This window comes from Macrosteles quadrilineatus, unplaced genomic scaffold (assembly GCF_028750875.1).
Source record: "Macrosteles quadrilineatus isolate MER2022 unplaced genomic scaffold, UCM_ALF_1.0 Scaffold_20__1_contigs__length_2534061, whole genome shotgun sequence".
NCBI classification, from domain to species: domain Eukaryota; kingdom Metazoa; phylum Arthropoda; class Insecta; order Hemiptera; family Cicadellidae; genus Macrosteles; species Macrosteles quadrilineatus.
The window spans coordinates 2280306-2302439 of record NW_026542613.1 but is presented as its reverse complement, the minus strand read 5'-3'; the positions used below and the strand labels follow the sequence as shown (position 1 = coordinate 2302439).

General features: G+C 36.5%; 2 protein-coding genes across 2 annotated transcripts in view; one reads left to right on the top strand and one right to left on the bottom strand.

The window, feature by feature from the left end:
• LOC129005365 (uncharacterized) overlaps positions 1 to 20143 on the bottom strand; it is a 32226-nt gene extending 12083 nt beyond the window's left edge. The window contains exon 1 of the mRNA XM_054434231.1: positions 19992 to 20143. Coding sequence (XP_054290206.1) covers positions 19992 to 20126 — 135 coding nt within the window. The 5' untranslated portion in view covers positions 20127 to 20143. The remainder of the gene's footprint in view (positions 1 to 19991) is intronic.
• LOC129005364 (dynamin-1-like protein) lies at positions 8383 to 10516 on the top strand. The gene has a single exon (XM_054434230.1). It carries the CDS (start codon positions 8464 to 8466, stop codon positions 10411 to 10413), a length of 1950 nt encoding a protein of 649 aa, XP_054290205.1. The 5' UTR covers positions 8383 to 8463; the 3' UTR covers positions 10414 to 10516.
• Positions 20144 to 22134: the final 1991 nt, after the last annotated feature.

Sequence of the window (22134 nt, the reverse complement as noted above, 5' to 3'; positions counted from 1 at the left end):
CATAGTCATATAATGCACTTATGCTCATAATGATATTCATTGTTGTATACTGCACTCATGCCCATTCTGAAACTCAAAGCGTATACTGCACTCGCCCATACTGAACTCATAGCGTATACTTCACTCATGCTCATACTGAAACTCATTGTTGTATACTGCACTCATACCCATACTGAACTCATAGTGTGATACTGCACTCATGCTCATATTGAACTTATAGTGATATACTGCACTCATACCCATACTGAAACTCATTGTTGTATACTGCACTCATACCCATACTGAACTCATAGTGTGATACTGCACTCATGCTCATATTGAACTTATAGTGATATACTGCACTCATACCCATACTGAAACTCATTGTTGTATACTGCACTCATGCTCATATTGAAGCTCATAGCCATATACTGCACTCATTATCATATTGAAACCCATTCTTGTATAGGTACTGATCTCATGCTCATACTGATAGTAGTAGTATTATACTGCACTCATGCTCACACTGAAACTCATACCGTATTCTGCACTCATGCTCACACTGAAACTCATACCGTATTCTGCACTCATGCTCATATTGAAACCCATTCTTGTATAGGTACTGATCTCATGCTCATACTCGTATTATACTGCACTCCACACTGAAACTCATAAACTCATACTCATTATGACACTCATACTGCAGCTTATATTTATTCTGAAACTCGTAATTGAACTTCTATTCAAACCCATACTCACACTAAAACTCACCCCTATAATATTCATTCATGCAAACACATTTGAACAATTCCCCTTGCTTAAGACCACTTTCTTTGTAGCAAAAACTCAAATTGTTTTGATACACATTTTACCTCTAGGTTTCGGTTTACAACAGCTGAAAGCACAATGATTTTTCGCGATACCCGATAGTAAAATGCCCAAGTTTATTGTGAGATGAGACATGTATGAGTAACATGAATGACGAGACCAATGTACCCACTCGTCCACACCCACTGGTGTGACGTCATAGTGTACCGTCTACTACGTCACTGGAACTGCGAACTTGCAGCTTTGTAGCTTTGTAGCTTTGGTTTCTGGTTTGCGGTCGAGACGGAATCGCTGTTTGCTATTGATAGACGTTACGCCGTAGCCTACTTAGGGAGCTTCGTGATCACTGAATATATTACAGGAGTAGTGTATTCTTGTACACTTTTATAAAAAAAATTAACATGCTTTAGTGGTTGATGAAAGAACTTTGTTTATGACATTTCAATACAATTTTGTAAAGGCTTTAGTCTCAGGGAATTTCTTAAAATTATGTTTAGACATGTTTTGTTTTTAAAGACTGGTTACTACAACTTAAAACTTATACTCAAATAATACATCTATTAAACTGTTAATATATCTCGCCATTGACGTGATACATTTATTTATATTTTTTTATTACAGTTATTGTGTAATTTACTTTTGGTTAAATGTACGATGGATTCTTACTGTAATTAAACCACTTGAATTACGTTCTTCATGAACCTAACGTCGAAACGTTGTTGGAAAAACAAATGCTTGTTTGTTACAGCAGACAGCTTTAATTTACCCATAATGCATAACACATTTTTGCATGTTTTACTTCAGTATTCAATTCAAAGCGTCATTAATCATATTACTACGAAATACACAAACATAAACAAATTGAATTTTTAAGCGAGCACAGAATCTTTAGTTGACCAATGTAAACTACCCCAAGTTGGTTTAGAATTTAGGTTGCAATTGCGTCAGTGAGGGTAAATCGATTTAGTGTCAGTGACTTCAACGCTAGGGGGCGGACGCGGGAGCTTCCTTTGTACTGCGATCAATGGCTTTAATTTAACGATTTTTTGTTAATTATTTCTCGATAAGGTTGTATATATTACTAGGTTATTAGGTATTACGCCATCCCCCAAATGGAAAATGTAATGTGGCCTATACTCAAATGTCTAAAGTCATTCAAATAAATGTTAGTATCTGCATCTAAGGAGCTACAAATAAAAGACACATGGACATACTTTTAATATTACAAAAACAAGCATTCATATTAGATATGAATGTAGAGACTGCAAAGGAGGAATTCAAAATATTGGAATTTTAACCAAATAAAGAATGTACATTAAGTCATTATAAACTGTAGGTAAATTTAACAGATCCAGTAACTTACCTGCGTCTTTTAAGAGAATTCCACTCGTAAATTAGCCTACCTACTAAATCGAAACACTGTTGCATCGCCTGCCCATGGACTAAGCTTATATGAAAAAACTACTTATGCTGGAGGTAAATTTTACAATAAACTGCCTAATTGAAAGAAAATAATTTGTCAAAATAAAAAAAGTAATTTTTGTACATACAGTTAATTTATTTACAGTTAATGGAAAAAAGTAAGTGCCACATTGGTTATAATGTTTAATTTTTACAGATACTTGTTTTCTGTAGGTTATGTTTTATGAATAGTTTTAGATGTCTTTAAAATAAACACCTTCTGATTTCTTACTGTGGTTATTATGCTTAGATAAGCACAACATGATGTAGTGTCCCTTTCAAGTCTTCCCCATAAGAGAGATTTTTCAATGCAAAACTTCAATATTATTTTTTTAGAATTCCTGCTGTACTATTTAAGTGGTGTTCCTAACTCGTCTCTTAACCTAATGTCATCATGAAAGAGGTTAATTTGGACTCTATTGTGTTAGTTTCGATTTTCAAGCTTTGTAAAATGGCAAAGGTAAAATATAATTGCTTAACATTTCATCTTGTAAAGCCCTGCTCAATAGATTCGGTCAACAACTTTGTTAGAAAACGTTAAAGCTTTTTCTATAGGGTAAATGATATTCCCCCTTCACGGAGGAATTCTAAGGGCGTTTGTGTTAAAAGAGATTCAAGACAAGTTATATTTTTGTGCATTAATCTAATAAAAGTCGTCACATTTAAGTCTTAACCCCTGACATCTCAGGGTAGAAGTTAATGGAAAATTCTAATAACTCAACATCGACAAACCCCCCCCCCTCCCCCTACACCTACGCTGCAGTCCCACATACATTCGAGATTTATGTTCCATGAGGCGAACAAAATAGACGGCCAATTTATACAATCTATTGTACTTGTCGTACCGAAATACTTTACAGCCAGTGTTTAGGTTAATTTGATGTTATAGCCAGTAGTTATTGAACAATAATGTTTTACTGAGCAACTTTGTCGGTGAAATTATATTGTGCTGCCCATTGGAGTATTTTAAGGGAAAGATAAATGTTGAATGAATGAGAATACAGCTTTTCTTACCATCATCTCTGTCAATAGAACAGGATCATTCATTAAAAGCTCTATGACGTCAGCTGGGCCCAGTTACGATTGATTGAAAAGACTGGTTCAGATGCATTTGAACAGAGGTAGTTTCAATAAACGTTTCAAATGCGGTTAAACACTTGAATGTCAGATAACAGATACACAGTGAGCTTTAGCGATAATTTCCCTACAAATAGGTACATCCTGTAGGTTTATTGCTCATTTTAGCTATAATTGACATAGAAACTCCACGTTATCTGTGTCAACGGTAAGGTATATTTCTGTCCTGCAGACTACAGACCCCGAAGCTATGTGTCCACATGTCCAGAGACACCTTGATATAGTCTTGTCCCGTTCGTTGTAACGGTGCAATTAACGGGGCTGTGTCTGTGATCGACTCGCACTTCCGTTTCCGTCCGTGTTCTTGTATCCTGAACCAGGAGTTGGTTACCTTATGACAGAACGTATAGATAGAATTAATTGTGAACTAGTGTACATGTTGCTCGAATTCGAGCAATTGCAAAGTGTTACAGGATTTATTCCAAAACGAATAACAGTCATATTTACAATGAGATTTAAAGAGTCAACTCAAAGATCACCGGTGTGTAGGCTAACTCAGACCATGTTTATCTTCGTTATTGATAAACCTAAAACATTCCGGCCGGTTTTCTCCTTCTCAAAATACCTCGCTGTACAGGCAACACAGGTCATTGATAGAGGGCCAATTGAGAACGAAAAGTCGTTTTGGGGTAGTGTTGGGCCAGGGTCAGGTGCTGACTATGTTGAGTTAAACCACAGAAAACATACTACTAAACCTATTACGCGCCACTGTTCTGTAGCTGCGGTCGTCATCACGATTACGCCTCCTGTCTATGTTTCGTTGTCGTCACGTGTCGGAGGCATTTAAAAGAAAAAAACAACAACAAATAAACAAATTATAGCTACACAAAACAACGATAAATGAACAAATTTAAGTTACAATCATGCTAACACGATCCGTCTTAGCGACACAAAACAACGATAAATACACAAATTTAAGATACAACCATACTAACACGATCCGTCTTGGGGGTTATGTTTAAACAAACTCAAATAGTAAATAAACGTACTCAATGTGTTTCATTGAATTGAAAAATAAATAACAGCAGTTAAATTATACAGCTGATCAAAATGTAAACAATTATGTTCTTCATAAGGATAACATGGGAACTTTAAAAGCCACTGGGGCAGAGCCCAAGGGACTTTTTCAAAAATGTAAGGCCAGTTTGCAAATCTACGCGACACGCTCTTTCCAATGAGACGGCAATGGATAAAATCGGTTAAGAAATGGCGGAGGAGTTCAACCGACAAAGTTTCATGTAGCGTATTAATTATTTGTGAATGAAACTACGTATTATCATAGATAACGTATTATGGTCAGTGAGTGGACTGTCTACTAAAGTGTATCGAAGGCTAAGCGTTAATTCATTTTTTTAAGACAGCGACGCATTATTCTGAAGCGTATTTTAAGCTGAATTAATGAGGGGTGAGTGTATGATGGAGTGAGATGATCTATGTAGCTTTGTTCAACTATCAATTATTTAAGATGGGGACGCCACTATGTGCGTATTTTAACCCAGGTGAAGGATGAGTGTAGGATGAGTGGCGCGATATTGTAGTCTTGTTAGTGACTAAGGTCGACATGTTCCTTAGACCATAGACAAATAGTGCTTAGACATAGCTGTAAATTAATAGCCCATACAGGTAATTTGCAACTAAGGGACCTACAGTTTATGGTGGAATCCGATCCGAACCACATTTTTTCCTTGTGATTAACGAATTGGTCGAATTATCAGGATAGTACTCCTGATAATCGTAGTACACACTAGTGCGGACGTTAATCCACACCAGGGAGCATCGCATCCACAGTGCATGCCTATAAATATCCACAATTCGTGACCTCCTAGTAGCTGGATTACAGAACGACGCCACCCGTCCCAGTCACTAAGACCAGTGTAGCTGTTTCTTAGTCATTATGTAGGATACTCTGGAGTTTCTTAGTATACTATTGACGCATGTAGGCAATACCGATAGAACACAACACACGCATGTTATTATTTGTACACTGATTTACTTTCTTTCAATTATTCAATTATTCTTGAAGTTTTATCGACGTGTTTAATTAAGGTAGGGATCCGAAGTATTAAGTAAGTATTGGCTAGCTGTGTTCAAACACACGTTCTTAAATAAGCCTAATTACTCATTAAACACGTCACAATTTCCGATTCACGAGAATCGGAAGGAGTCGCCGGTTGTTTGTAAACACCAGTCATCGTCCACGGTAGGCGGACTGGTCTGTAACGTAGTAGGCAGGCACGAGTGGGCCCGGCACATTACGTAAGTTACCGCGCCTGCCTTATATGCAAAGCCGTATTTGGCCGGCCTTCTGACGTACAAAATGCCGCATTGTCATGCAAAAGCACTTCGGTGTTCCACACGAAAAGTCTGAACACACACCTCTGTGGTTCTAGGTGCGACTACTCTGGACCCCCAGAATTGTCTACAACATTGAATGATCGGAGTCGTATTCGTGCTTTTTTGTATTATGATTGATCCAAAGAACATAATCCTTTTCTTCACGGATATTAGAACAGACAATGGTATGGATCATAAACACAAACAAATGACGTTGTTGGCCTGAATGTAAAACGATAACCATACCATTGACTAAGGAAACAAAAGTTTTTTCTTTGTTTCCCTTGTCTGTGACCATACGGTTTTAAATTTTGACTGTCAAAATATAGTTTCATTTTAGTAATGCATTTTGTTTTTCTGGGGCAATAACGTAAATTGTTTATGTCCATGATACATAGCGTTATCTGTTCTAATATAGGTAATTTTCTTAAATTTCCGATTCTGAACCGATTGGATTATTAGTAATGATATAAAAAGTGGCGGCGAGTGGCTATTACAAATATGAGGTGAATCCATCAGGGGTCCATTTCATAATAAAGTACAAACTAATATTATTAGTAAATCAGCTGATCGCCCAATGCAAATCTAATGGAAATTACAAGTTACAAGTTGTAACTTGTAACTTGTAGTTTATTATGAAATGGGCCCCTGGAAGGCATAGATGAGCATGAACAAACATTACAGTTTTTTAAATCAATATTACAGTCAATCTTACTATAAATATAACATACCTTTAAATTAAACTGTCAAAAACTTCCAAATAGGATAGGAGTCAGACCAGTTACGTCATTTGTATATGCTTACGATCCATGCCGTTCTGTTGGTAAACATATCCATGGTAAACATAATCTATATCCTAGGCAAATTGAACGTGTAGCTCCTAAACATTGGGGGAAAGCTAGAAATAGTTTAGTTTAATCTGCTCAGGAGATCATAAATAAGTCAAAAATGTTAAGTTCAGTAATTTTAACATTCTCCTTGTCATCATATTCTTGATGATTACAGCATGTTCCACCAGGTGGGAGTGTATGCTATAGTTTTTGGTAAATATTACTGAACTTTGACGACCTGACGACATGATTAGTTGCAGCAGAACGACTGAACCGATTTTAATTATTTTAACGTCATTTGACTAGGAATTTAATGATCTTTAGAAAATTACCCTAACACTTTTTGTGGGATCCACTGTTTGTTAGTAGTAAGCGAAAAACTAAAAAAATGAGCAAAATCGGCCTAGTTTTTGCCTCACACTTGGCTCACTTCAGAATCCTTCGCAAACTCATTGTTATCTTATTTAGAAACAGATTAAACTCCACATCAGATTAAAACTATTTCCAGCTTTCCCCCAATTTTTAGAAGGTACAGCTCTTTTTGGGCTATTATGCATATTCGACACGTGTAGCATGATACTTCGACAGCAGTGCAGACGACTTCCACTTCCATACGAGGAGTGGTCCATGTGTGGAGATGTGAAATCCACGATCTCACAAGCTTTCCTAACCTTGACTACTTTCTTTAGTCGCCCCATATCACCAGTCATCTCGGTCAGTGTCCTCCGTGCGGACACATGTTTTCACTTTCAGTAAACTGTTGGTGTCAAAAGGTCTGGGTGATAAAAGATCAGGGTAAATATTTTCTGCTATTCGTTTGTTTTACAAGCATTTGTTCAGCACACGCAAGGAACGGTGGTTAATATTGGATGAAGCGCACTTATGAGATGGGGGTACAGCTATGAGGTGTAGCCTATAGGTCAAATGCCCAAATTTGAGAGGAAAGTGAGCGTGGTTTACCAATCAGCTGTACGAAGCTTTCTTAAATGACAAAGATAATCCGTTCCTTTAACCAGGGTCATTTATTAATAGTCCAAAATAACCAATATCAGGGTAAGTTAGTTGGAGCATTTTTAAGGCATCAGAAAGATAATCATTTTTTCAGGATTGAACTGACAGCCGAAGTGGTCCTAAATTTATTCGCCTGAACAGTAAAATCTACACACTTTTTAAACTTATGAAACAGGTGAACCCAATTTTATTGTTAGTTCTATCCGGTGCACTGTAGAGGTCGTGTTTGGTTTACAATTTGTTTCTTGTTATTTTAGTAATTTAAAACATCGTTTAACCTAATAAAACGATCTAATCATAAAAAATAACTCGTCTCCTAGTTGTATAACAAAGCATTAAAGCACAAATCGTGAAATTAATAATAGAAACAACATTTTGTCGACACTAGCGATTAGTGTCACCGGACATGAACTAGACAGGAAAAACTAGCTTCAAAATTTACAATGGGTTGGGAAGTAACAAATTGCATGTAAAATACACCGAATCTTATTAGAATATTGACATTCTTAAATTGATCCAAAACGGAAAATGGTTTATTACACTATACAAAAGTGCTATAGTTAATTTACGACACAAATTATTAATAACGTTTGTGATATAACGTTAGTGATGTATAACCTTATCTCTATTCAATGAATTGTACCAACATAGTAAGCATTGATTATGCGATTATACTTGCAATATATATTTATTATGCCTTTCCTCTAATCCTGTCCCTAACTACAAAGAATTTATATTAACAAAACTTAGTAAACAGAAACGAAGAACACATGACACCTTATTGTTGAGTAAAACTAAATTATACTGTTTACAATCTTGTTCTGCGTTTGTAAGTGAACGGTTGGGACATTTTTAACACTTAAAATAGATTTAAATAGTCATAATGGACGAACTAGTGGAGATCGTGAACCAGCTACAGGACGTGTTTCTGGTCAGTGGTCAAGTCGTCGACCTGCCGCAGGTGGTCGTGGTAGGCTCTCAGAGTGCAGGGAAGAGCTCCGTCCTGGAACATCTAGTGGGAAAGTCCTTCCTACCCAGAGGAGTCGGTGTAGTGACTAGATGTCCTCTTGTCCTTCAGCTTGTCCACTCGTCCAATGATGTCGTTGAGGAATACGCCATCTTCCAACACGACCAGACGAAGGTCTTCACGGACTTCGACCTGATTTCTAAAGAAATACAAGAGCAGACTGTGAAGCTCGCAGGAAGCAATAAAGGAATCTGTCATGTTCCAATCACACTAAAAGTTTACTCAAATTCCTACTTAAATCTCACATTGGTTGATCTTCCCGGGTTGACGAAAATTCCTGTCGGTGACCAGCCAGAAGATATTGAAAAACAAACCAGGGACATGGTGCTTGAATACATTAGGAACCCAAATAGTATCATCCTAGCAGTAACTCCTGCAAATGCGGACCTGACGACGAGCGAGAGTCTAGCGTTGGCTCGTGACGTAGATCCTGAAGGTGAGAGGACTCTGGCGGTTATCACCAAGCTCGACCTCATGGACGAAGGCACAGACGCGTGGGACATCCTGTCTGGGAAGATCATACCGGTCAAACTGGGCATAATCGGCGTCGTCAACCGATCACAACGAGACATAATGGAGAACAAACCCATGAAAAAGGCGTTGAAAGAAGAAGCAGATTTTTTCAACAATCAGTACAAATCGATTGCACGTACCCACGGTATCCCCTACTTGACGAAGACTGTGCAGAAAATCTTAACCGAACACATAAAAAGTTGTTTACCGAAACTAAAAGATAACGTCAAAGAAAAGTTGTCAAAGAAACAAGAAGAGCTCAGAGCTTTGGGGGATGTGAGTTTAGACAAGCCTTCGTTGTTGATTGACATAATGTCGAAATTTTCAAAAACGTATTGTTCCATTATTAAAGGTGACACGGAGAACATTCAGACCACTGAGCTGTCTGGAGGGGCAAGAATCAATTACGTGTTTCAAGAGAGTCTCGCCAAAGCGCTGCGGACGATAGACGCACTATCTGGGTTGTCTAAAGAAGCCATCTTGACCGCTACCCAGAATGCATCAGGTGCGAGTCCTGGGTTGTTTGTTCCTGAAGTGGCGTTCGAGCTGTTAGTCAAGCGACAGATCCAACGTTTTCGCCCACCCTGTCTTAGATGTGTCGACCTTGTCAACGAAGAGCTCAGTAGAATCGTGCAGACTTGTGCCTATGATCCCTTGATCGGACTTGAAAGGTACCCAACACTGCAGAGAGAAGTCATCCGTGTCGTCACCGAACTTCTCCGCAGCAGACTTCCCATCGCTAATCAAATGGTAGACAGCTTCATAGACGTCCAGTTGGCCTACATAAACACAAGACATCCGCACTTTTTCACTAACCGTGTGAGTGTGAAAGTGTCAACAGATTTTGAAGAAGAGAACTGCATCGCACGTAAACCCGTGGTAAAACTCTCGGCGCAAAGTTTTACAGAAACATCGGAAAGTTGTGAGAAAAAAGAAGAAATCTCGAAAGAAAATCGGGATTATGAACTAATTCAAAAATTGATTAAAAGCTATTTTTCTATCGTCCAGGTCACTGTTCAAGACACAGTTCCGAAGATCATCATGCATTCAATTGTCAACTTTGTGGTCGAGCGTCTCCACAGCGAGTTGATATATCGACTGTACAGCAACACTGACAGCCTGATGAAGGAATCGCAGGATTTCGTGGAGAAGCGCCAGGATCTTGAAACCGTCGTTGCTCAGCTAGAGAAGGCCTATGGGATTTTGACCTCTATCAAACCGAGCACAAAATCGTCCGTATTCGATTGCAGTGCTGTGACAAAACCAGAAAGCACAAAATGTGCTCTCATTTGAAAATGAACATTTTTTTACATTCAGTGTTATAGCTTGAGTGTTGAGCTTAGTTTCTTTCCAGTTAGGTTCTTTGTTAATTTCAATGTTGTATAAACCATAAGTACAGGTGATTTTTAAATAAATAATAAATAGTTTTTTTTTAAATTACTTGACTGTTATTTGTACAATTGATCCCTATGTTATAATATAATTAATTTAGCGAAACCCGTCGTGGCTTCGCTCACGAAATCTAAGTTAAAAAACAAAATATTGTATCTGTTACAAAATGATTAATTATAAAATAACTCCGCCACAGCAAACCTGCAAACTAACCTATTTTCTTTTTGCCTGATTTGATTTTCAATAAAATCTATTTCAATAATTTCAGTTCAGACAAAGAATGTTTTTTATCGATTGGCCAGATATGATTTCAGAAGGTTATACAAAGCGTGAGGGAGAGTCGTTTTCAGTTTAAACACAAGTTTAACATGCCACACCTTCAGGGCTACAGATATACACCTCTAGCCCTGCCACACCTTGACAAAAACCTGTTGTCATCCAAAAGTGCTGCAAAACAGTATTTTTTTTTTAATATGCACTAATTTGTGAGTTTGTTGAATGGTAGAATGTTATTTGTGAAGCCGAACTGATGATCACCCATTAAATTTAAATCATCTACAGTGTAGGTTAACCTTTTGAGTATTACCTTTACAAAAAATTTTGTTACTTTAGGAAGCAAGCTTATTGGTCTGTAAGAAGATGCGTCATTAGGTGGTTTGCCTGGTTTCGGGGTAACTAATATTTTGTGCAATTTTCAGTTGAACGAGAAAATATTGCAATCGTAACATTTCAATAATTCTCTACAACAGAAGACCTTTTTGGGGCAGTTCTCTGAATTTTACCAATGATGAGATCGAATCAAGAACTTTTCATGGGCCTAATTTCTTTTAAAACTATTCTTGAAACCTCTGAAGAAGTGCAAGAGTTGATAACTTAAGTAGAGATAGCTGATTCGGTGTCTCCAAAAAATCGTGAATTTCACCTTCGTCATTTGGTGGATTCGGAATAATATGCTCGAATACCTACATCAGAACATCAGAAAAGTAATCTGCAAAAATCTTGCGTTTTCTACTTAGCCCAGGACCCATCAAGTTTCCGAATTGGAGGTACAGTAGATGTTAAACTGAACGTTTGTAATATTTAGTAGCCTTCCAATGGGTGGGGTTAGATTTGTTGTACAATCGTCAAACCATATATTTTTCAGTTCCACTAAACACCATTAAATTCTTAGCTGCATGATTTAGTGCCTGTATTGTTATTCTACAACGACGGATTTTTTCCTTTTAAGCATACACTAGCACTGTAAATCATGATTATAGGAAGTGGTCTGAAGAGAGATCGAGTGAAGATTCAATATTCGTGTACTGTAGTTCAATGGCATGCCTTTAACAATAATGTCCAAAGGTCCGGTATTTTGTTTCGTTCAGTTGGCCAGTAGGTTGGAAAACCTAAAGAGACATAATGTAAATCAATTTCTGTTATAGCTCAGTAAGTAGTTCTCCTCTTGGAGTTACTAAGTATCTATTTTATTATTTAAGAGATGCAATCAAATTTTAGGTAAACGGTTTAAGGCCAGTAACCAAATAATATGCCTAATATAGGCAAATGACATATCAAAATTTATTAAGCTTAGAGCTTGTAGTTTTGCCTAAAAGTATTGGTATGAACGAGTTCCCAAAGGGAAGGGCCTCACAGACCGATTTCCAAATAGGCCCTACATGATTTAAAGTTTACACTATGTTACTTGAAAGGATTTTTGATGATGCTTGATTTACATTGTGAAAATGTGTGTATGTTTCTTTAGCAAGACGGTTATGAGTTAATGAAAGGTAGTAAAAGTGTTGTAGCCATTTTCTCTTAGTTTCTTTAAAGCAAAGCTTATATAAATATAAGATACAGGAATCAGTTTCTCTGCAAGTTTCTCCTTTGGGCTTGCCTAAGGTTCAAGAATTCGCTTTTTTATTGTACCTATCAAATATATCACGTAATTTATTTTATGCTACGGTATATTGTTAGATTTTTTGGAAATATTGTCTTCAAATATAAGTGGGTGTTTAGAAGTTAGTAGATCTATACTTTTGAATAAGTTTATTTAAAAAAAAATAAAGCAGGGCCTACTACATATTTCTTAACACTCATCAGCGCGACCTATGTACTGTACTTGATTGCCTAGAGAATTTGAACCTCCTTTACTGAATTTAAGGGAAAAGAATTTTAATACACTAATAGGAAAGTACGTGTTTCTTGTTTCTTAAGTAAATGTGGTCTAAAGTGATATGAGTAAATGATCATCATACAGCGGATCTAAAGGAAAGCATTCTCTCCTTCTTGTACTCCCGTTGCGAAGCAGGTGTATACAGGGTAAATAAAAAGTCAAGACACCTCCCTCTAATATTTTTCTAAGTAAATACACAGAGATTACCTTTTGGTGGTAGTGCTATGTGAGCAAGAAGTTTCATTTTATGACTTTGAAATTTTTGAACGTCCCCCAAAAAGAGAGGATTTTGGGGGCAACTCAAACATTTTAAATGTAAACCCCCTTCAAGTGACACCCCATTTTAAAGTGTTTATAAAAACTTAAAGAATGGTGAAAACTAGAGTTTGCTATCTCATCTCTATCCAAAATGGTAGCCCGTCAAATATTATGGAAAATCAATGGTAATATTGGTTTGTAATGGTAATATTGGCTACCATTTTGGACAGAGAAGAGATCCCTCGTTTTCACCGTTCATTAAGTTTGTGTAAACATTTTAGAATGAGGTGTCACCTGATGGGGCTTTACATTTAAAAATTTTGAGGTGCCCCCAAAATCCCCAATTTTTGGTGGACACTCAAAAATTTCAAAATCATAAATGAAACCTCCTGCTAAGGTTGCACGACCACTAAAAGGATAACTCTGAAATATTTACTTTGGAACAAATTAGAGCGAAGGAAACTATTTTTTATTACACAAGAAAATTTATTTAAAAGTAACATCATTAAACCTTTGAGGGGCTAACATTTTGGATAGAGATGAGATAGCGAATTCTAGTTTTCCCCATTCCTTAAGTTTTTGTAGGTGTCACTTGAAGGTGGTTTACATTTTAAAATTTTTGAGTTGTCCCCAAAATTCCCCTTTTTTGGGGGACATTCAAAAATTTCAAAATCATAAAATAAAACTGCCTGCTAAGATTGCACTACCACCAAAAGGATATCTCTGTATATTTACTTAGAAAAATATTAGAGGGGTGGTCTTGACTTTTTATTCACCCTGTAGAAGCACTTTTTGGATTAAACGTAAAAAGTCAAATCCATTAATTTAATACTTACTATGAAAGGATTCGCAGTGTTGTATTTCGTAGGAAATAAATCATGATCATACCATAGGTATTCAAAACTCGATGTTACAAAGAATCTTTGAAAATAAGTGAAACAGATTTTACTGTATAGTAAAATAATATAAAACTCAATTACGATTCTAATTTAACTTGAATGAAATAATAGAATTTATCATTTGCATGGTGCTAAATCAAATCGACCTAAAGATGTCACGAGTTTTAAATATCGCAAGGGACGTAAACGTCAAACAATAGTAACAATAACCCATAAAACTGGAAACTTTTATGACCTGTGAAATTAAACCATTGTAGTAGTGATTGTATTGATATTAAAGTCTTAGATAAAATAGAAACTACGAACGCATGACACCTTATTGTTGAGTAGAACACTATATCTGTTAAGATCAGGGTTCTGTGTTTGTAAGAGATAGGCCTAGCTTGTAGCTTTTTATTTTACATTTAAACTAATTTGAAGTAGTCATAATGAACGAACTAGTGGAGATCGTGAACCAGCTACAGGACGTGTTTCTGGTCAGTGGTCAAGTCGTCGACCTGCCGCAGGTGGTCGTGGTAGGCTCTCAGAGTGCAGGGAAGAGCTCCGTCCTGGAACATCTAGTGGGAAAGTCCTTCCTACCCAGAGGAGTCGGTGTAGTGACTAGATGTCCTCTTGTCCTTCAGCTAGTGCATTCGTCCAATGATGTCGTTGAGGAATACGCCATCTTCCAACACGACCAGACGAAAGTCTTCACGGACTTCGACCTGATTTCTAAAGAAATACAAGAACAGACTGTCAAGCTCGCTGGAAGCAATAAAGGAATTTGTCATGTTCCAATCACACTGAAGGTATATTCAAACTCATATTTAAATCTCACATTGGTAGATCTTCCCGGGTTGACGAAAATTGCTGTCGGTGACCAACCAGAAGATATTGAAAAACAAACCAGGGACATGGTGCTTGAATACATTAGGAACCCAAATAGTATCATCCTAGCAGTGACTCCTGCGAATGCGGACCTGACGACGAGCGAGAGTCTAGCGTTGGCTCGTGACGTGGATCCTGAAGGTGAGAGGACTCTGGCGGTCATCACCAAGCTGGACCTCATGGACTTAGGCACAGACGCGTGGGACATCCTGTCTGGGAAGATCATACCGGTCAAACTGGGCATAATCGGTGTCGTCAACCGATCACAACGAGACATAATGGAGAACAAATCTATGAAAAAGGCGTTGAAAGAAGAAGCAGATTTTTTCCACAAACATTACAAATCGATTGCACGCACACAAGGAATACCGTACTTAACGAAGTCTGTTCAGAAAATATTAACTGAACACATAAAAAGTTGTTTGCCAAATCTAAAAGAGAACGTCAAAGAAAAGTTGTCAAAGAAACAAGAAGAACTCAGAGCTTTGGGGGATGTGAGTTTGGACAAGCCTTCGTTGTTGATTGACATCATGTCGAAATTTTCTAAAACGTATTGTTCCATCATCAAAGGGGACACGGAGAACATTCAGACCACTGAGCTGTCTGGAGGGGCAAGAATCAATTACGTGTTTCAAGAGAGTCTCGCCAAAGCGCTGCGGACGATAGACGCACTATCTGGGTTGTCTAAAGGAGCCATCTTGACCGCTACCCAGAATGCATCAGGTGCGAGTCCCGGGTTGTTTGTTCCTGAGGTGGCGTTCGAGCTTTTAGTCAAGCGACAGATCCAACGTTTTCGCCCACCTTGTCTTAGATGTGTCGACCTAGTCAATGAAGAGCTCAGTAGAATCGTGCAGACTTGCGCATATGATCCTTTGATCGGACTCGAGAGATACCCAACACTGCAGAGAGAAGTCATCCGTGTCGTCACCGAACTTCTCCGCAGCCGACTTCCCATCGCTAATAAAATGGTAGACAGCTTCATAGACGTCCAGTTAGCCTACATTAACACAAGACATCCGCACTTTATCACTAACCGTGTGAGTGAAAAAGAGTCAATACTTTTTGAAGAAGAGAACTGCATCGCACGCAAACCTACGGTGAAACTCTCGGAGAAAAGTCTTACAGAAACCTCGGAAAGTAGTAAGAAAAAAGAAGAAATCTCGAAAGAAAATCGGGATTATCGACTAATCCAAAAACTTATTAAAAGTTATTTTTCTATCGTGCAGATGACCGTGCAAGACACAGTTCCGAAGATCATCATTCATTCAATCGTCAACTTTGTGGTCGAGCGTCTCCACAGCGAGTTGATATCTCGGTTGTACAACGGCAGCACTGACAGCCTGATGATGGAGTCGGAGGACTTCGTGGAGAAGCGCAAGGAACTTCTAACCATCGTTGCTCAGCTAGAGAAGGCCTATGGGATTTTGACCTCTATCAAACCGAGCACAAAATCGCACACATTCAATTTCAGTGTTGTGACAGAAGCAGAGAGCTCAGATGAATGTGATTCCTGTTCAGAAGACAATTAATTAGTGATCAACATTTGTTTATCCTTGTTATAGCTTGAGTGTTGTTACTTTGTAGTTCGGGGGTTTTTGTTGATTTTACTGCTGTATAAATAATAGGTACAGGTGATTGTTACATAATAAATTAATGGTACAGGTGATTGTAACATAACAAATCATTTTAAACCCCTTGGTTCTTACTTTCGTCATGAAGTGGTAATTGTAAACTTTATATGGCTTTCAGATATAAAAATTTTAAAAACGTGTTTATATTGATTCAAGACACACTAATAATATAGTGTTTATATGTGCAATAATTTAGTCAATCTGTGAAAATTATTTGATACATAATACATAGTGTATACATAACAAGTTATGATATAAAAATCATATAAAAATAGTATTGTTGGGATGAATGTCAAGGCTCTTATGAGTAAGATAGGTAACTGGTATGGATTGGCCTTTTAAACCAAGTTTATTTTGGAAAATTATTGTTTTCAGTGAAAAACTATGAGTAAGCATTTTTTTTTTTTTTATTGTGCCTATAATAACATTACATGGAGCCCCCTAATCGTTCCACCAGTATATTAGGCCTATATCATAGATTTTTAAAGAGATTTTATTCAAATTGACTTATTGTCAAACGTGAGATATAAACATAAAAACCTACATAGGCCTACTTAGCTGTGTTCTGTGTTTGGATAACACCGAAAACTCGTGTCTGTATCACCAATCATTACATCGCAAAAAGCGTTTTAAATTATAATTTTGGTTTCTGAAGTATACATTTATAAGTGGTTATGGCATACGTAATATATATCAAGTCTAAACTGTCAACCAATAGCAAAGCGAGCTGACCTTGTTGGAAGCGTGCCACATGGCTCACGCACGCACCGCCACGAGCACTCCCGCCAAAACAATCCGCACAGAGCGTAATGTAATGTGATATCTCGATTGTACGGACATTTGGCATAGAGCGTTACTGCTAACACACATCAATTGGCACAAATTGTACACTTTGTGCCATAAGTCTTGGAAAACAGCAAAGAATTGGTGATTTAATAGTTTTATGGAAACATTGTTCCAGGATGAAACGGAAACATACATGGCTAATATTTTACAATGTTTCTTCGCAAAAGAAGTTGTGTGGTGTCTGGAAATTAAGTGGTAAAATGGGTCTTGGCAAATTTCTAAAGTCGACCCTTATGAATTAGAGGTGGAAATTAGGGGAGGGCTGAGCAGACGGCCTCACTTAAGTAATACAATCATGATTACGAGACACCGACGGAATTTTTTTATGTTTATGATCCATACCATAATAAAGTGTTTTGATTTCCATTGTCAAGTTGTCGAGTCTTATTCACACTATCAATCAATTATTCTTTACGACAAACACAACCCTTGATCCAGAACCAAACCGTCTACTTCTGACATTTTTTACAGAGCACCACAATGCTAATTGACTATAGGCCCTACCAGCTACATATTCACCTAGCAATACAGGCAAAACACTTATATTTACTCATATCTTCGTTATCAAAGACCTAGTTGCAGTTCCTGTTCCGCCAAGACCCGTTATTTCCGCTGAAAGTTTGTAACAGGTTCGTTGAAACTGGTTTGCGATTGTTGTAATCACACATAAGTGCGCTCCCGTTACTGTCGCCACACTTTGAAGGATATGAGTCCCACCTTGTCTACTTTAAACTCATAATGACACCGTTATCTGGAAGACATTTCCCGATAGTTCCCATTGTTCGATTTAACATGTAGAAATAATTAGTATACAGATAACTTTGACAAATTGTTAAACATGGACGCTGTTAAAAGGTTTTGTAGAAATTCTTGATGACTGTGGGACTTATTTTTCACTCATTGCAATATTTGTGATAGTATATAAAAGAGTATTTGTGTTTTAAATAAATAAGCACTGCAGTTTGGTATGTCTGATTAAAATAGCGTTGAACCATTGACTACTGGATACGGTACTGAATATATTTTCTACCTATTTTTTGTTGCTGGCCAATTTGATGGGTCATAACAGTTGCTATAGCTCACAAAAATAAGCCATTCAATTAGTTTTAATTGGTAAAAAAGATTGTGTATTTGGCAGAAATCAGTAATTTAGATCAGCACAATCTGTCGGTGGCTCACATCAACTACGACAATTTTGAGAAACTGGCTACAAATTGGGTTGAACTAAAAGGTGAAATCATAAATAGATCCTACCCAAAACAAATTTAATAAAATCACTATATGCCATATGTACCAGTTTGAACTAAGTTATTATGAAACCGAAGAATAAAATATGAAACGTAGTAGTTACGTGAGGAAGTAATGCGAGGAAGATGTTTACCGACAAATTACCATTGCTCACTCAATACGGAAAATAAAAACAGTTTCTAATACAAATGCATCAAAATGTGTGCAATTATCAAATTTAGGGACTACTCAAATTGAAATGTTGACTAATGTTATAATAGGGTATAGTCAGCAAGGGTAGTTTGCTGTAAAGCCCAATACGACCTAAAGTGTTAACATAAAAATATTTTACAGCACCGCATTTTACATAAAACACACTGTTTAAAAGTTGAATGCAAAGACAGAAGTAAAACGCATTATTATGTAGATATCGGCTTTTCGCAGTCTCCGTTTCCATTGTCAACTTTGTAAACATGTCCACGCATCTCAACTGTGAAGTATGTTGTTGTGTCCAAAACAACATTCTTTAGCTAACTTGGTGTTTTTGAATTGATATGATATTACGCGATATGGCATTATCCTGCACAACTACATTTAAACCCGTGTCTGTAATTATTATGTTTTGTAAGTATACTGAAGATTTTTTTAAATTTTATATCATAGTTTCAAAAGATTGAAATACTTTAGATTATCTTTGTTGTTGTAGCCTGTAGTTCTTGAAGGACACGGACATCTTACCAGTCTGTAGCTAGAGGCGACAACAAAGGTAATCTAATACGTACTGAAAAATTTGTACACAAATTTCATGGTACTTTATTACAACATTAGCGTAAAATAAATACGCATTATTTTGTCTTCACCTTAAAATTCATGCCGTGTTGACAAGATGAGTAACCTAGGAAAAATTATCAAAAGGTTAAGGAATGATATGTTGCTGTCACTAATTGTATTTTTATTTAGCGAAAGACTAATGTTTCCAACTAACATATGGGGCTTTCAGTATAAAACAGCGACGACCATAAAATGTTTACTTTTAAATGCGTTAGGTTGTCACAAAAATCCTCATTTACGACAAATTTTTTGGTGTGAATTCTGGTAACAAAACAGTGTAGAAGGGTGACTTGAAGGGGCGGTGGGATGAGATTCGTGAGAGATACTTACCTTAAAGAAAAGTGTAAACCAATATTTAAACAAACGAATTTTGATCATCTAAATGCCTATGTGTTTTCCCCTGATAAGTTCTGTGTAAAACTATACTTGCCGTTTTTTAAAAACATTTTGTTTTTGTATAATATCTAACTAAACATTCTAAAAGGATCCAAAAATGTAATCACTTTCTCAATACTCTGTCTAAACTTTAACACTTTTCGTCATCATGAATTGTAGAAAAAAATTCTTTTCGTTATTCAGGGGTGACGTGCTTGTCCCTAGTTAATTGTTTACAAAGAGGACAGTTTGCGCATCTTTGGTGGCCTAGAAAACAATTGACACTCCGATCTTAAAAACACTTTAATCAGAAAACACCCACCCTTTTCTTCACGGGCCTTCTTTACACTTTTTTAGTTGTCAACTACTCAAACAATTTCCAATACTCACAGCCTCTGCTATCTTCAGCATGCCGGGCACAGTCCGGAAGTATCCATAGTTGATGGTTATCCAGGAGAACAGCGAGTCTGTTGTGGACTCTGGCTTGGACTCGGACGGAGGTATGTGTACCACGGTCTCCGGCATTGCTACGACGATACACTCACAATGGTCACTGACAGACTGACTCGACCACACGCCCCTCCACTGGTCTGACGTTTCTAAGTGAAAATATAAATATCGCGGACGAGTGTTGGTGTTCCAGTATTTAGAACACGAGTTTCGGAATTTCGTTGTGACTGGAAGAGGCTAAAACAATACTCTGGTGTTGGTCGTAAATCGGATTGTAGGTTTTTGTTTCAATCATCAGTCCCCATGCGTTTCTTATGGTGGATATTTTACGGATCTCGTTTTCTGATAACTTGATGGGAATTCTGCTATTTTTCCCGAGTCCCTGGGGTCAAGACCTTTAATTTAAGACCTCTCCCACTTTTCTGCAACTTATCAGACGTCCACAATTTTCTGGTAAAAATTTTGTCTTACAGAATTTTTAAGGATTAATATTCGGCCGGTGCATGTTCAATAAATATTTTGCTTACGAAATATATAGTTATGTTTGGCTAAGTTGGTATAGTACCACGGCCAAGGCAACGATGTCGAGGGTTCGTATGCTGGTACTTGTTATTACGGTATATACTTTTTATTAATACAGTTTACCTTTGTACTATACTGTCTCACCTTACCCCTTAATTGCTTTACTGGATACGTTCCACGCACAAGCCTAAGGCATATGTGGACAGGCAAATACAAGGTTAAAAGAGGTAACCAACCTCTTTTTCAATAAAAAAAAAACTAAAAACAAAATAAATTCAGTATTTTAATGCTGTATGCTGCATATAAATCTCATTCTACGTAGGTAGTTTTTAAACTTGGAGAGTACTAGTGTATTCGTATTGGGTAAAATAGTGCTTAAATAAGAATCATAGCTAACAACTGATTGATTTATTACTTGACACAGTATATAGATGTTTCCAATCGTTTTATAAAACCATCGGATACATCGTTTAACCACTTCTAAAACAATTGCAATTCCTGTCATAATGTTAAACTAAACCATTTCACAAATGTTTGAAAAAATATTAAATAGTTATACTTTTTGTTAAGTAAACTAAACTGTTTTAAAAAATAATAAAATTTAATTTAAAAATCTTTTTTATAATAATGATTATAAAAAAAATCATTTTATAATCATTTTTAAAATTTCAAAATCTTATTTTAAACATATTTAAAAAATGATTTTATACATCAAGATACGTAATCATTTTAAAAATTACAAAGTCATTTAAAAAATGATTTTAAAATCATTTTATTCATTAGGAAAAATGGTAATTTTAAAAATATTTCAGTCGATTATGAAAATGATTTTAAAATGTTTTTTCTTCACAAAACCATATTATTTAGAAAATTAAAGAGGAAATAATTTTAAAATCTTTTATAAATCATTGTCCTTCTAAGATTCTTTAGAAAATCATTTTAAAACGTTTTGCATGCTACTTGGGTTGTTGTGCAACCACTAATAATTTTAACTCAGTATTTTAACCAATTTATCAGGTGGTATAGTAGATGATTTTAGTAATTTTAATTGACGTCCAAGCTCAGATAATTGATATCAGTGATGTCATGCCGTGTTTGCGTATGTGAGAAGTTGAAACAATAATTTCGGGAATGGAAACACGGGTAAAGCTTAGTTGGGCAGCTTATTAGTTCTGAGTCAGAAAACATGCGATTTATAAAAATTACCACTGTAACAAAAACTTAAGATTTATTTTGAATTATAGACATATATTTAATAACTTTCATACTATTATTTTGCTTAGTGGATATGAGAAAGGATTTTTTTGAACAAAAAACAACGGTTGATTTTTTAAAAATCAAAATTCTTACATTACATGGTACCGTACCAGCTATCCTTTATCATGGTACTAGATATAGAAACAGCTGCTCTTAATTATTTTTAGCATCAAACACTTTTAGGATAATAATTTACAGCATTTGTTGACTGTATGAAACGTGCTGTTACGTTCAAGCATACACTAACCAACACAAGTATGTTTTTTAAGTCACCCACAAATAATATCCTGACAAAGACAACATC